Source organism: Amia ocellicauda, chromosome 20 (assembly GCF_036373705.1).
Source record: "Amia ocellicauda isolate fAmiCal2 chromosome 20, fAmiCal2.hap1, whole genome shotgun sequence".
Classification (NCBI taxonomy): Eukaryota; Metazoa; Chordata; class Actinopteri; order Amiiformes; family Amiidae; genus Amia; species Amia ocellicauda.
In genome coordinates, this window is record NC_089869.1 from 9253089 (window position 1) to 9269644 (window position 16556).

General features: G+C 41.4%; 1 protein-coding gene across 1 annotated transcript in view; it reads left to right on the forward strand.

Annotated features, from left to right (window-relative positions):
• LOC136715880 (pro-neuregulin-3, membrane-bound isoform) overlaps window positions 1-16556 on the forward strand; it is a 292007-nt gene that overhangs the window by 261084 nt on the left and 14367 nt on the right. The window contains exons 5-7 of the mRNA XM_066693280.1: window positions 5500-5602; window positions 6468-6594; window positions 14803-14924. Of these exons, the coding sequence (XP_066549377.1) occupies window positions 5500-5602; window positions 6468-6594; window positions 14803-14924 (352 nt within the window). The remainder of the gene's footprint in view (window positions 1-5499; window positions 5603-6467; window positions 6595-14802; window positions 14925-16556) is intronic.

Consider the following 16556-nt stretch of genomic DNA (forward strand, 5'->3'; position numbering starts at 1 on the left):
GTGTGCACTGCTCTCAGGGCTGAGTTTTAAAAAGCAAATCTTTACATTCATTCATTCTTAACATTCAAACTGCTACGGTTTCCGAATGCCTATGCAGAGCATTCAAATCAGCGCGTGAACTTTAGCTGATGAGGAATCATGGAATCTTGAATGTGAGTTAATCTTTTATTTGAAAAATAAATGCTGTAAAAAGCATTTGTTTTGAATTTCATGCCTAGGTTTGTGTCATATTATATATAGTTTTTGTTATTATTACTTATTTCTTAGCAGCACAGGAGATTAGGCTGCTGTATTGCAGGTGTAGTCTGGACAGATGTGTCTTGAGTGATTTCCAGACGGGCGTCAGGGTGTGTGCAGTCCTGACCTTGGTGGGAAGGTTGTTCCACAACTTAGGGGTTCCTTGTGATGTCACAGATCTCTATTGCTGTGTGTAACGTTCAGGGAGGGAAATCGTAAAAATAAATCAGAGGGAGATGGAATGAGTCAAACAGCATGTCCTCTTCCATACTCAGAATGGTTCTTCAGGGGAGGCAGTTTGATATCACAGTGAGATGGACTTAAGTGTTATCGAAAGCAACAATTCTAAAGGATTTTTACAATGTAGAGAAAGATCACAGGAATGTCACCTTAAAAGCTGCAGCCGTCCATTAGGAAGCCCAGTTTAAGGCTATATTGATGGGCTCCCTTTAGATTAAAGGTCAGAAGCCACTGGACTGGTTTTCAGATAAGACAGTGACATGGTGTGCTCAGAGGAATGTGCCAAAATGTGACGGCAAAGCCAGGGGTGAGTGGGTAGCTGTGAAATGAAAGCTATCCTGTTTGACAGGCCCACAGACCCACAAAGAGTAAAGAGCGATGACACCACAGATTCACACTTCAAGATCCTTCTTCTCTCCTCTGCAGGGCAGCCTGAGCAGTTTGTGGTTTGACAGGCTGCAGGCTGTCAGATACTGGACACAATTGGGGGCAGGATCGTTCTTGCTCTGTTACCATCAACATGAATGGATCTAAATGCAATCAGTGTTGGCTTCTCCATTGGTCCATTGCTCCATTGCTTCATGGTGTCTCTTGCTTACTTTAAATACTTTGGGAGCCCATGAAAAAGTTTGTTGTGTTTCAGTTGAATGCCTCATCATAGACAACAAATAGACAAATCTTCTGTGAGATGCATTGGTATTGGAACAAGTATTGAAATGGGGGGTGCATGAAGGCTTTCATACCTCAGAGATGGTCTTCTGGTCAGTGACTACAGAAATGTTCTAGAGCAGTGGTTCTCAATCCTGTCATGGAGAACCATCTACCCTGCTGGTTTTTGTTCCAACCGATCTCTCAGTTACTTAATTGAACTAATCATTTCCTAAATCAGAGCCTTTTAATTATTTTTAACAGTAGGGTTTTTAAGTAAAGAATAGAATTGTATAAGGAAATTATTATCTTATTAAGGAACCAACTTTTTATCAGTTACACAATTTAAATAGTCAAATGTAATCATATTACTTCAATTAAGGGTTCATTTAAGTAACTGAGAGCTCAGTTGAAACAAAAACCAACAGGGTAGGGTTTCCCCCAGGACAGGATTGAGAACAACTGTTCTAGAGGAAAGGGTTGTCAGTTTGGGGAAGTGAAGATATAGCATAAGTCCACTTTATTAGTGGGTGCAAAATGAGCTATACAGCCTCAACCCCCAGTCCTTATGTACACCATTTGTTGCTTCCAAATCTTTGATCAATATTATGTGTGTAAATATATATAATATATATAGTGTGTGTGCGTGCATATCTTTTTATCCATGTCAGTCATTGCAGTGGGTGACTTATCTAAGTTGATAATGCCATATGAAAAACAAGTCACTTTGGATATGAAGGCTTGTGTGCTGGCAGTCACTGCTCCTTGCACAACAGAGCTGATTGAATGAAGACTGTGACATTTGGGTTCACCTCAGGATTTCTAATTCCTGGTGAACCAAGCAGGGTGATCTCTGAATTGGCACGCCACTTCTCTCCACGACCACCACTGTTTGAAATGAGCACGGAAGACCTGTAAGGAAATGTTTGGCAGCCTTAATGTGGTTGTATTTTGTGGTCAGTCATCTTTTGTTTGAAAGGCAAATAAGATTGGCAGGAAGTCATAATAGAGAGGGTGGGGGCTGAGAGTGAGACGGAGAGATGAAAAACATCTTTGAAGTGACTGCAAAATGCCGAGGGGCAGGAGCACTGTACGGAAATGGTCGTCTTTTGTGTGTTTTTATTACTTTCAACCGCAGGTGTCCGTCAAGTAAAACACAAAATGTTCGATTGATTAATGTGTGTAGACAGACTGCATTCTGATGGAGGGATGGATATTAAACTTCTGATGGGTGGCAGATTGACCCATCTCAGGTGTTTACAGACAGACCACTCTGCTCTATAACTCGAGCTTGAACGTTTCGAGATATACTGTATATTCCTTATAACTCCTTGTCTTAAAATCTAGTCTCTAGCTGTTGGCATGTATCTGCATCCAAAGGATAAGACAGGTGTTTCTTTCATGGTCAAGAACAATACAAAACTGACACGTTGGGAGCTAAATCGGATGAAAAAGGCCAAGTGATGCTGAAGAAGGGTGGGAGAACGCCGGCTGGGAATTTCTCACTTCACTGTATCCTAGTGACCCAATGGCTTCCTGGGTGCCTGCAGGAAAATTAAAAAGCAGCAACGGCAGAATTTCTGTCATGGCTCTGATGTGCGGTCTGCCTGCAACTTTCTGGATCATTAACACATTTCAATTGTTTCCGAGGCCACAAACTGCATCCCCTGCCTGAGACGCACATCTCTGAGATGCAACTTTGCCGGCCAGACGGCTCTTCTGTCACAGCTGACTGCCACAAGATCAGCGTCTCTTGCAGTTGGAGACCGCACAGAGCAGGGGCCAAATGGAGGCTCTGAGTCCCCTAATGGCAATAAAGATCCAGACAAAAAAAAAAAAAAGACATGAACTGCAGAGTGCACAATCCTTCACTATATGTTGTGTTTTATTTTCCCAGGAAGCCCTGTTGATGCTCGTTTTTATGTAGGGAGTCCTGGTGGTCAGGGGCTGGTAGATAATGGACTTAAGCCCATATTCCAGTAGAAGGACTTAACACTTGGTCATAAATCAAGGGTTAATGCCTCCTGATCTTGCAAAAAAAAAACTAAACAACATCAGCCATGGTACAGCCTACGCCGGTCTAGATAGAACCATCTGCGGTTTAACATTTAATCCAAAAGACAGAACCTACAAAAGCTGCCACATGTCCATTTGATGACAGGTTTGCTTTTTTCATTGGACGTTGGACATATCGGGAAATACGTTTTGTGTTCATATCTAAAGGTTGTAGAAACTGTAGGGCATGTGGGTCTATGCATACTGCTTAAGATACCACAGAGTAGAATAACGTACTCCTTGAATCGATGGGAGCCTGTTCATACATGCAGTTTTCCCCTTTCACAAATCTTGAAAGAATTACTTCCATCTGCATGAACCAGTCCTGATAGATAGGATTGCTGTGAAGAAGGGTATAGGTGCCAAGGGAGACAAGCACAGTTGATCACAGCAACTTTATTTTCCCTTGACATCACACATCAAGACATAATAAAAAGGAGGTGGAGAGGGTAACGGCACAACAAGTAGTAGACAGACAGGCAGGCTGGACAGTTAAAAAAATATATATATTGTCAAAAAATCCTGTAATCCCTGAAAACCCAAACACACTGCTAGGACCAGAGAGGTTATTCAAAATGTACTGAACACAGCGTGGTGAGAGCCATAAAGGCTGACAGTCAGAGGAATGTATAGGCTTATGCACTGTTCTATATATGAAACAATCAAACAATTAATGATATATTTTACAAGTTAAGCCCTGTGGCTTCAGACCTTTCCTGCCACTTAATTTAACTTAATTACCTTAATATAGGAAATTGTAAAATCATGTGTCATTAAAAGATGTGATTGATTCTTTTGCATTTTCTTTGTCTTGCTTGTTTGTTTGTTTGTTTGATTGGCACCAGACAATGGTTGGTATTACACAGTGCTGAAACCCCCATGAGAAATCTTCCCCATTAGGTCTTAATCCTTTTTAATGGTTGTCAGTCCAGAACTAAGCCTGCAAAATCAAATATAATCTTTGTGTTTTTAAAACTGTTTTTTTAAAGGGGGTCACATAAGCCCTTGATGAAAGGAGACAAGCTTTAATTATTGGAAATTGATCATTGTTCCTAAGATGTGGAGAGACTGGAAAGAAAAAAAACTCTCATCTGTGGCAACATCACAGAGAGATACGAATAGAGGCTTAGTCCTAATTTCAGGGAGATTGGGAGAAGGTGATAAGGATTTAGGGGCATGAGGGGGTTAACACTCCCCACCCCTGACCTTGTCCCAGCTCCTTCCCTGCAGCCCCAGAATTGTCTAATTATAGCAAACAGGCACATTGGATTGCTTCACTGATTAGAACAGCTCCAAAAACAGCCCCAGGAAATGAATGGAAGTAATTAATTCGAAAGTACTCTGAATTTAATATTGATTTCAATTAGATAAGTAAGTAAATAAATAAACAAACCATAAACACACACACAGAGGGTGCAGAGAGAAGGACAGGCCTGGTAGATCCTGGTTTTTGCAAAGTCATTCAGTTCCAGCCCACACACTGATGTCTAGGTACAGACGACGGATCAGAAGCCACTTAACTGGTTTACAGCTTTGATGGGAATATGGAGTGCCTTGTAAGAACAGGGACAAGGCGTTTGAAACTAGTCTCTCATTGCGTACCATCTTAAGCCATCCATCCTTTCACAAGCTGCAGGCTGTTGGATGCAAGACAACTTAAGGGACTTGATATTTCGTGCTTTTCTTGAGCAGACTGAACTGCATTGTAACCTCCTTCTTAGCCTTGTACTGTCTTTGTTGGAGATTGACAGCAGTACTTGGCACCGTTTTACTTCCTGTACAGTTCTGATTTAAAGAGTGGAAATTCTAAGGGTGCCCCATCATAAAGCCAACATCCTCCACCCCCTTAGACCCGTCTTGGCTTTTCCCCACCTCAGTACAAGGCTGGGGAGGTGGGCAGGGACGGGTGCCGGTGGTCTTCACACAGCAGTGCAGACCATATGACAAGGGTGTTCTGTAGCCAACATGATTATTCAACTTTAACTGTGTGGTTTGTGCAGCAGTTTCTGCTCAATGAACGTCTTTACTGTGACAACAATAACTAGCAGGAGGAAAAAGAACCAGTCATCTAAAAACATAATGGCTCTTGCTGCCAGATGAAACGAGATTGTGATAATCAATCGATGCAGGACAGTCCTTTAGTGCTGATATTCCTACAGATGTACTTATATTTTCAGGTGCTCTTTTCAGGAGTTGTCACCCTGTCTGTCATCTTTCAGATTTCCCAGTGATTCTCAGTTGAAAATTATTTTAACCATTGTTCTCCCTCTCTCTCTCTCTCTCTCTCTCCCTCACCATCTGTCCTTTCTGGCTGAACAGAGAGTGAAGAAATCTACAAGAGACAAGTGCTGTCAATCTCCTGCATTGCGATTGGAATCAGCCTGCTGGGCACGCTCTGTGTGGCCTTCTACTGCCGCAACAAGTGAGTCGGGGGTCCCCCTGCAGGGTGGTAGAGGGAGAGCACATGGCCTGTGTCCTGTTTTTGATCAATAAAAGCAGATCCGTTTGTTCTGGGCGCAGCAAGCATGCTCCGATGCTGGTGAAAGATCATTGTGGATAACTGATACAGGCTCTGTGTTAGGAACAGTGTGAGCAACATCCCTTCCATCCCAATAAATACACTAATCATTGAACTTGAAAAGAGGCACCACATAGCTCCAGTCCCCAGGCTGAACCTTGTCTTTGCTTCCATTGCCTCACAGTTTATTCAGTGGCATACACCCTGGGCACTGGTGATTATTTCACTGGTGATTATCCCTTCTTCTGCATTGGCTGAGTAATACAGTTAAACCTCCACCACAGAAAGCCTGTTGTGAAATAAATATTAATAATGTTTCACACAGCAGTCCACAAAACTCTGTGGTGTTGTGTAACTTCAAATGAAAAGAAAGCCAGTCTGGCTCTTGAGTTGAGTTTGTTTAAGCTTTACACCACAGATGAGATGAGTGTTTTCTCTTATTTATTTCAGAAACATGGCTTTGCCTCGAATCCTTTAAACAAGCTTAATGTAAAGCAACATGTCTGTGGGGATTCTGAGGCAATTTTGTAATGTCTTACTGCATGCTAAGGGAGGGTTGTGCAAAGTTTCTGTATAGAACCGTAAGCAGGTTTGCCAAATTAGTCCCACAGCCCTATCAATACAGAGCAGGTTTAGTGATCCTTCCAGAGTGGCACACTGTGTTTAGCCTGTTTCAGAAAGTCACAGAGGAAAGGATAGAATAGGCTGAGAAAGTCGGACCTTTCTGTTTCAGAGTAGATAACTAGTTTGTTGTGTCGTGCTTTTGCAGGAGACGGACAGAGAAGCTACAAGCCCACCTGAAGGAGAGCCGCAGTCTCAAGAGCTATAGCGTCAACGCTGCGGGCCTCATGTCCAAATCGAGCCTGAGGCCTCAGTGTGGCCTGCAACTCCAGAATGTGAGTACCCTGCTTTGTGTATTCAAACAGTGAACAGATGCTTCAAATGACCCTTCACCCCACAGGCTCAGTTCCTCTCGTTCTTGTTCTCTGACTCCATAAATGACAATTGTAAAAATAAATGTCTTTTAATCCCCCCTTGAATATTAAACTGAGCCTCGACACAAATAATCTTACAATTGTGACAAAACCCTAAACAAAAATTGAATTGTTTCTGTTAGCTTGACGTTCACACAGAAGACTGATCTTTATACTCAAGTTGTTGAAATACTTCAGGGGATTTCACTAATTTTCACAGGTGCTATTTGTTTTATAAAGCGGTAGTCTGCTCTACTATTGCATTTTGCCATCACACCAATAACACATAGTTAATGATCCAAGCTATATGCATTAGAAACTCTGACACCTATATTCAGTTTCACAGGAATATAGTGGTACCAATTCACAACTATTTGAAATGAGAATGCTGTGCTCCTTAATAAACCAAGGACTGCGTCGGGAATACAACCACATTTGCATTGTAAACACATAGATGCATGGTTTCATTGACAAGGAACAAGAGTAATATTTGCTCATATGTTCTGCTTCAAGGCAGAAGTTTGCCAATAACTGAATAACTATTTAGCTAGTACGGTACAGTATTAATCACCTAGCTGGTTTTACATTGGCACAGATGCAACCCTCACTGAAGAACAATCTACCTACTAAACAAACATTGCATCTCCTTTGTATGTAACAAAAGATGTCTCACTATTCACATGCATGTAACAGTATTCACAAATTTTCAATACATTCTTGGAAAGTGCTTTTTTTTGTCAATATTAGTTATATTAGTCAAAATCATCATGTATTCAGAGAAAGGTCTGCAAGGCTACAGATTTGTGTCCCTCCAGCAACATTTGGCTGCCACTTTTATAAGGTTTTCAAAGTCTCTGACATGCTTGTGAATAGAGCACCACTTTTATCGAGTTACACTAAGCAGCCTGAATCAATATAGCCTTCCCTATAAAAGGTGGCTTACTAATTATTCATATTTATTCTTGCTGGTGTTCAGTCTTGAGGCAGAGATGATACCTGACAAAACGGGCAAGCAAAAAATGCAGCAAACACAAGCATCATCAGTTGCTAGTGCCTTTGCCCAGATGTGGAAGGGCTGATATGTTTTACCGCTGGCACAGATGTACTGAGGAAGAATTGGAGAAACACAGTATTTATGGGAGAGAGATGCTTAAAATGCATGTTTTTGTACATAAACAACAGCAGGTAGTCATCAAAACTCAAAACTCTCAAGCAGCTTTAAATACAAAAACAAAGTTTGCCAACTTAAACTCAGACTCTAATGTTTCACTGGATATTTCTATTCTTGTAGCAATGGTGCTTCATCATGTATTTATTTATTGGCGTTATGACAATAACGTTTTAATTTTCTTCTGAATCCGTTACCGAGTGCCTTAAAATAAGGATACAAATCCCTGAGATCAACACCAACACTGCTTGACAATGTAAAAGTATCTTTGCACTTCTTCAAAAACAGTTACCGCACTGGCTCCTCACACAGGGCTGGTTTCTACCTGTTTCACACCCACTTACAATTTGTCAGCTGCGAGGCAGATGGTGACAGCTAAGCACCCTACTGTGCTTTAGTGGAAGGCTCCCACAAATCACAAAAAACTGTGCTTTGGGAGGTCCCTGCTGTTCTCCTGAGATTAAAAACATGCCTTAGATTAACATATCCCACTACCTGCAGAAAGTTGTAATGCAATAAACAATGCAGGGTGAGGGTTGAGGAGGCACTTCTCAACAAATCCATCCTGCTTGTCACTTACTTTGAATAGAGATGTGCAATTATTTCCTCTTTACACGTGCAATGAGTTCTCTGTGGTGATCCGTTCTGGCCTGGGACTTGTCACAGCTTCATTACAAGAACTGCAGAAATGGAAAATATACCTACACGATTCCCCAAATTGGTTTGGAGTTCCTTACAGAGTAATTTCACTCCTTTCCTGTAGTGACCATTCTTTGCACCATTCTTTATCAACAGTTACAGTCAACAGTAAAATGTATTCAGAACAAAGAACAAAATGTGTTAATGCAGTGTGCCATGGGGCCCTCAAACCCTGTGCCTTGCTACCAGCAAACCTGTTTGCCCTTTTAAAGACTTCCTGGCATATCAGGAGCAACAGGGAGCAGTTTGTAACCACGGCAAGTGCTTTTCTGTGTCTGGGTGTTGTTTACAGGACTATTCTGATCACTAATGAAGAAGTAGCAAATTCTGGCGATCTGAAATGCAGAACTTGGCATGTTTTGCAGGCAAGCCCATATGAAGGTTCTAATGGGTTCCTTTATCTGATGGTTTGTGCTGACATCGAGTAAACTATGCGATTATGTTAATAATGGAGATTAAATTCTTACCAATGCACTCAAGTTTGAAATGGCTAAGTAAACAAGCTGTGGCGTTTAAATGCGCTTAAAAATACTGCCCCCCCCCCCCCCATTTTAAGCACGTAGCTTGAACCATATCAGCCTGAGCAGTATGTAAATGACAGTCTTCATTAGGAGAAAGTGTGTATTACAGTCTGTGTTTCTCCCCATCGTCAATGACTGCAACTGAAAATGACGAGCAGATTTACAAAGAAGAGGCAGGCAGTCTACATTTCCAATTAGCACGTTTTAACCCATTAATTCCTGTTCCAGCAATGCCCAACTGTTTAAAACTATAAAAGGTGGAATATTTAGACATTGTGTAGCCTTCCCCAGTTGAACAGTTTAATAAGGTGCTTCGTGGAGATGTCCTATATAATATTTGCATTACAGTTAAATGAAACCATGTGCTGATTTGTTTATATACAGTATAACTCTACCGTTGCTTTTATTCAATTAGATGTAGGCCAGTTGTTCTTGAATTAATCAAGTGAGCCCCGTATTTCTGAATATTGACCCTCTCGTCAGCTGCTAGAACAATATCCTTGCTTATTGGCAATGCGGTGACACACCATTGATACTGAGTACCGTCGGGTCACACGTTGTAAAACCGTGTCAGAAATCCAATGACTTGCAAACTAGCGCATCGGCTGTTTAGCTGTTTGTGAAATGCGAATCAGGCTTGCGGCATGTTCCAGACTCGCTGGTATCGTTGTCATTTCTTTAAATCATAAATTAATGCTTGCTGGAGTGTTCAATATTAATTAGCCATTGCTCAACATCAGCGCAGCTGTAAAATCACATGCAGTCTTATCGCCTTAACTCTGAAAATATAAAGTGCAAGAGAGCAGATTTTGATGAACCAGATCCTAAGTGGTAGTATTTAAGGTGGCTGGGTAGAGTCTGTTTGTGGTTGTGTCTAGCTTCACTGAATTTGTTTTGCGTAGGGTTGGCGTCACTTTTTGGGCTACACAGGTCAGACGCTTCGTTAGGCCTGACCTCACAAACCACACCTCCAAACGATTCCTTTTTCCGTTCATCTTGCAAAGTACTTTTGTCTCCGGTGGAAATATCTGTCAGCATGACGAGTTCGATTAGATCACTCAAAGGTCGACTACAGTGGAGACATGATCTTAGACGCATCCTAGACCAGCCAGGACCTGGGCTCCCACGCATTCAGAAAAGTAATTTTCTTCTTCTAGGTGACTTCATGTCAGGGACCTCACCACCGCTGACCTGAATACTGGGCCGGTACCTATTTATTTAATGACCCCATTTATCTTTCACTAAGCCAGGTGGTATTGATTTCCCCCTTGACAGAACCGCAGTGTATCGGGGTTTGGGAGTGGCGTTTGGCAATGGGACGTGAAAAGGGATGGCTGTTTTAGCACAAAGATTTCCTCTCAGGCTGACGGTTTATCCAGACGGAGCAGTGTGCTGGATGTCATTAATTCAGATGCAGATTTTTCCTTGGTGAGAGAGGATTGCGCTTTATATTGTGAATGGGGAGGCACTTGCCTCTCGCATGTTCGTTTGACACATTACTGATAATGACTTACAGTGGTGTCGTGTCGTTAAGCCAAGGGCTGTTAAATCTCTGATTTAATAGAAATGCACAGGTTTACTATTTATGCTAGTTATTAGGTGATAACACTGAAGTTAATGATACTTATTATGAACTGCCATGGGTCCACTGGTAGTACTAAGTGAGTGAGTGGAGGTAGAGTTTTGTATGACTATTGCAGCTCATACAATCACCATGTACAGGTGGGGTGGGGAGGTATTTATTTATTTTCCCCTGCAGGGTATTCGTTTTCTTTTTTGTGTATCTGAGTTAAAGATCAAAGTGGCTTCCAACTTCCAAAGATCCCCAGATTTTACTTATACAGATCTTTCTAAATCTCCACTTCCTATAGACGAGAAACAAGTGAGTGATTGGTCAATGAAGCAAGTCAGAAGTTTAGTTAATGGGTCTCTGATCCTTTGAGGACTTAAGGATATACAGGTGCTTATTTTTTGTTTTCAATTTAGTTTTTCTAAATGGTTGAGTTTAGCAAAGTACTGGATGATTAGAACCAAGTCTTTATAATTTAGTGATCTGAAAGTGACCTTTTGAACCTGCCTGATTGGGTGCTGGAGACCCCTGTCTGTTGTTTAGGTTTGCTGGTACCTCACAAGCTCTAACTTATTAATGAGAAGAAAAGGAAAGAAAAGTAAACTGGCTATTCATTTGGAAGAGCTACCACACTTTTGTGACAAAGTAAATTAGAGGGATAAAAGATTCACAGCTCTCTTTTATTTTCCACACACCATTGATTATGTTTGACTTTTGTCCTCCCCAATGGTGCTGTTGATGGGCTTGCCTGTTTGCACACTTGTTACCAATATCCATCTACCTTTAACAAAATCAATGTTTTGGGGATTTGTTTATTTGCTCAAAGCACAGCTGAAAATGCTATAGATTTCACTAACATTTAACTGTGTGTTCTTTTATTGATTTATATTAAAATTTTGGTATCTGGTCAGAAGATTTCAAAGTCCAGTTTCTGAATGTCTTCTGGTTTTTATTCCAGATAAATCTCTGGTTAACTTAATTAATCTAATTGTGACCTGAACTGGACGGATACAAAAAAAAAAAAAAAATCAAGGTTGTTCTCGATTGATGATTAAAAAGACACACTTAATTAAAGTTCCAATAAAGCATTTGGTGGCCTGCAGAGAAATGTTGCCTTGGTCCCAATTAATCAACTGGAGATCTAAATAAATCAAATAATTAACACTCATTGAACTGACTGAGAGCTATGGTGGAACGAAAGCCAAACTGAGTCTGACTTTACACAGATTATATGTATGGACAGGAAGCAGAATTTTAGGTCAACAGATGTGCTTGCATTCAAATGTCTTTATCACAGACGTCTGTAGTAATGTATTGGTTATAAATGCTTGCATTTTATAATACCAAAGATACCTTGACCACACATTTAGGTTATAAAATATTGCTACTTCCTGAGTACACACAATACAGCTTACATTGAAGTAGTTCTTTTAGACCAAGAGGGTCAGTTAAGGAAAGTTTTAACACATTTTAACAAATTGCATTTTTTTACATTACCAGAGGAATACTTCGCTTTCAGCCTGTACATATTTGCAAGAGTACGCTTTCAGACTAGACGCGTTGATGATTCCCAGTCCATTACAAAGACATTTAAGTGGAATATCGGCTGAACACGCTGAGTGCTTGCTTCGAATTCCGTACATATTTTCTTTTTAAATAATTTCCATATTGTTCAGCATAAAAGCAGTTGTGAATTTCATTTAATTCTTATAATTGTATTATCTTGGTTATGACAAACTAAGAATTATTTGCATTAGGAGTTAATTTTGCTGTCTTAAGTGCCAAAGAATCTTAGTCTGGAGGAGGGGGAGGAATTAAAGAAATTCTTTAAGATTCCATTAATATAATCTTATCTGGGATTAATGCCTAACTCCTATAGCACAGCCATAGAACACAGCAGGAATTGTAATTGGAACTTGTCTAGGTTAATCCACATTTTCAATGTAATATCCAATTAAAATGACCTAGCTTTGCTAGGGGGGTCATATATCAAATATCTACACTATCCTACTGTTCTTGATAGAACCTAAAAGGATTTTTTGCATATTTTTTTCTTTTTATGAGACAGAATGGATTGAGGTTGTGGGGGGGTGGCAGGGGAATGAATTTCAGCACTTCATTGCTCTGCAATTGCTTTTACTTAATTATGTTTCGCAGTCAGACTTTCAAAAGGAAATGTCTTCCACATACTTTGCACTGCAGAGAATATGATTTTTCTGATTTGCACAGGCCAAACAAGGGATCCCAGGATAATGTGTCTGTTCATATCGGCGTAACCTTTTCCGAGTTCATTTTTTATATTTTAGTGAGTGAGTAGCAGCTTCATCAATCAGAAACAAGAGACGAGAATGCAAACCAGGGCTCTCCGTGTAAAGGCCAATTAAAGAGGTTTAATTCTGGAGTGTCATCCCTGGCGCACAGTGAATAAGATGGGCCAGACATTCACTCTCATATAGACTGGCATAACTAGGTAGATTACTCTGAAGAGGAACATTTAAGCAAAACAACAAGGCTGACAACAAGGCTGCTGCTTTCAACAGTGTAGTGTTTATGCCCGACTCAAGGTACTGTCCCTCCAGCAGCTCAGATTGAGTGACAGGAGAGGCCTGCTGCTATGAATTAAGTATTGTTCCATGGCCCAAACTATTCCTGTTCCTTACGGTTATTTTTTGTTAATATTTGTATGCATTTCTTAAATGTCAAAATATTTGGTACAAGTTTGTGTTTTAAGCTTTATGCTTCATTATAAAAAGATGAAAACCTAAATGTAGACCAGAGCTTTATTCTAACTCAGCTGCTACCTATCGTATCTATAGTGTCTGTTATTTATTTATTATAATTATTAGTATTTATCCTGATAAAGTAAGTTAGAAGTTGCCAGAAGAGTGGGGAATTTCAACACTTTTACAAACTCTGCACATAGCAGGTTTCGTTTGCTACTGTTAGAGCTCACATCAGCCCCTCTGAGTCCTGCCAGTTGAAAGCACACTTGTTCCCTTATCGGCCACATTTCCAGGCATTAGCACTGATGTCTCCATCCAGCCTGAACGACAGAGCCAGGTGACCACGTCTTCTTTTCTTAAGAAGCTGTATTTCCTCTGCACATGAATAAAACATGCTCCACTCTTGGAAAACAGATGAGTCATGTTGCACCTTTTCATTTTGGGTTCAGTATATAACTTCATGTATACACCAATCAGCCATAACATTATGACCACTGACAGGTGAAGTGAATAACACTGATAATCTCGTTATCATGGCACCTGTCAGTGGGTGGGATGTATTAAGCAGCAAGTGAACATTTTGTCCTCAAAGTTGATGTGTCAGAAGCAGGAAAAATGGGCAAGCGTAAGGATCTGAGCGACTTTGACAAGGGACAAATTGTGATGGCTAGACGACTGGGTCAGAGCATCTCCAAAACTGCAGCTCTTGTGGGGTGTTCCCGGTCTGCAGTGGTCAGTACCTATCAAAAGTGTCCAAGGAAGGAAAAGCGGTGATCCGGCGACAGACAAGGGTCATGGGCGGCCAAGGCTCATTGATGCACGTGGGGAGCGAAGGCTGGCCTGTGTGGTCTGATCCAACAGACGAGCTACTGTAGCTCAAATTGCAGAAAAAGTTAATGCTGGTTCTGATAGAAAGGTGTCAGAACACACAGTGCATCGCAGTTTTTGCGTATGGGGCTGCGTAGCCGCAGACCAGTCAGGGTGCCTACGCTGACCCCTGTCCACTGCCGAAAGCGCCTACAATGGGCAGGTGAGCATCAGAACTGGACCACGGAGCAATGGAAGAAGGTGGCCTGGTCTGATTAATCACTTGGCCTCCAAATTCCCCAGATCTCAATCCAATCGAGCAACTTACAGGACTTAAAGGATCTGCTGCTAACGTCTTGGTGCCAGATACCACAGCACACCTTCAGAGGTCTAGTGGAGTCCATGCCTCGACGGGTCAGGGCTGTTTTGGCGGCAAAAGGGGGACCTACACAATATTAGGCAGGTGGTCATAATGTTATGGCTGATCGGTGAATATACAGTGTGTGTATGTTCAGGACCCCCTATCTGTAACCTAAGCTTTGGCCTGTAATAGCCAAATAACCCCACTGTTTCATACTGTGAGGATGTCAGATAGGGATGTTCCCCTGTGTGACTGGCCGTCCCTCTCTTGTTTTTCTACAGTACTGCAAAGGCCACGGATCATCGCCGGCTCTAGGGGGCAGAGTCCGTGAGTCCAGCTTCTCTCAAAGCCGCACCGCTCCTCCCTCCCACTCCAGAGCCCCGCCCACAGGGAAACATCACAGGTATGATGTCATCCAATGAATTGCTTTGGCTGTGGTTTACTTGAAAATTGCCTTTAAACGGAAAGACGTTTACATTTATATCAAGGATTACATTGCTGCTTAATTGAGTATTAATGCTCAATTACCTTGCACAGTGATACAATATAAATACAGGCTTACCCTTCATATATATTTGTATTGCTGAGTGTTCAGCACTGTGTTGTTTATGTTGTGTTGTTTCTGCTTGTTAATAATGAATCGCACAGAGAAGCTAATGTGCAAATTATCTCCCGGCCGGATCGGTGGCATTGATCAGATGTTCACTCATTTGATCAGGCAGCAGGAATGCCACAGAGCCGATCAGTGTTACCTGTTTGCTGCACAGGGTCGATATTAATTTCGGCCAGGTTGTGATTCTTCGGTCACACATTCATTTCATAATCGCACGTCTCCCACCTTGTCTCATTGTGTATGGAGAGTGATAACCATTCTGCTAACTGCCCTGTGAGGCACAAGCCATGTAAATGAGAGGGGGAACAAAATCCTGACAGCTTTGGCCACGGTGCACAGTGTATTTGGCCCTCTCTTCCTGGATCATGTAAATGTCCTGAAATTAGTACAGCCCCTACAAGATGTTCTGTAATCCTACAATGTTGCCACTGCCATAAGTGCTGGGTTTCTTTAGTGCTCGGGGACAACAGTGTGTCTTATAATTGTGCACAGCTTAGTCTGAAGTGCTGGACTGGACCACTGTTTACTCGCTATTCTATGCATTATCCCATATAAATAGCAAAACGGCTTTCAATTGAAATACACCCGTGATTTCCCCAGTGAGAGCTCTGTAGAGCGCGTGATTATATAGGCATTACCGAAGTGATAGGCATCTTTACTTCACCGTGTACACATGGATTATAGATAAACAAATCAATTTGAGTTGGAATGTTGTTTTCGAGGATTCTGCTTTTTTTTTTTAATGTGCTAAGATTCAGACTATGAATTAGATTTCCTTGCCTTTGTTGTTGTTTCAGTTCATGCTTTAGCAAGCGTGTGAGCATTAATCACTGGTTCTTATGGAAGGCATTTTTTAGTTGTTGGGAATCTGTGTTTTTTTGTTTTTTCCCCCCCATTGGAAAGGGCTTCCCGGCAGAAATCCAAACCAGCACTTTTTGCTTGTGCTTGGACTATGCACAACAGGGTCTTATTATAGGTGTCATAAACAGATTGTTTGACCGCTCGGTTGGCAGTTACCGAATATTGGAGGTTTGAGAAGGAACTGTCAGCACTGCAGTGACTGTCAGCTCTCCAGCTGCATGTGTTCCCAGAACCTCTTATTAATCAATAACTGCAGGGGTGGAAATCAGACTCCTACTGCATAGCACTTCCAGTCTGAAAGGCTTTTTTATATAAGCCAACAGCAGTAAAGACATGTCAGGCTTCTTGCTTCACGTTGAGTACATTTACATAGACAGGAGAATGTGTGTGTGTGTGTATATATTTATATGTGTGTGTGAGTACAGTCAAAAGTATTCTTACTCTTCCTTTGAAACGGCTATTCTGTGATTTCTGCATTCTCACAAATGTTGTTTTTGTAACTGTATATCTTTACCAGCCCCCCAGTCTGGGCTCAGTTCAGTCAGCTGAAATCTCCCCAGT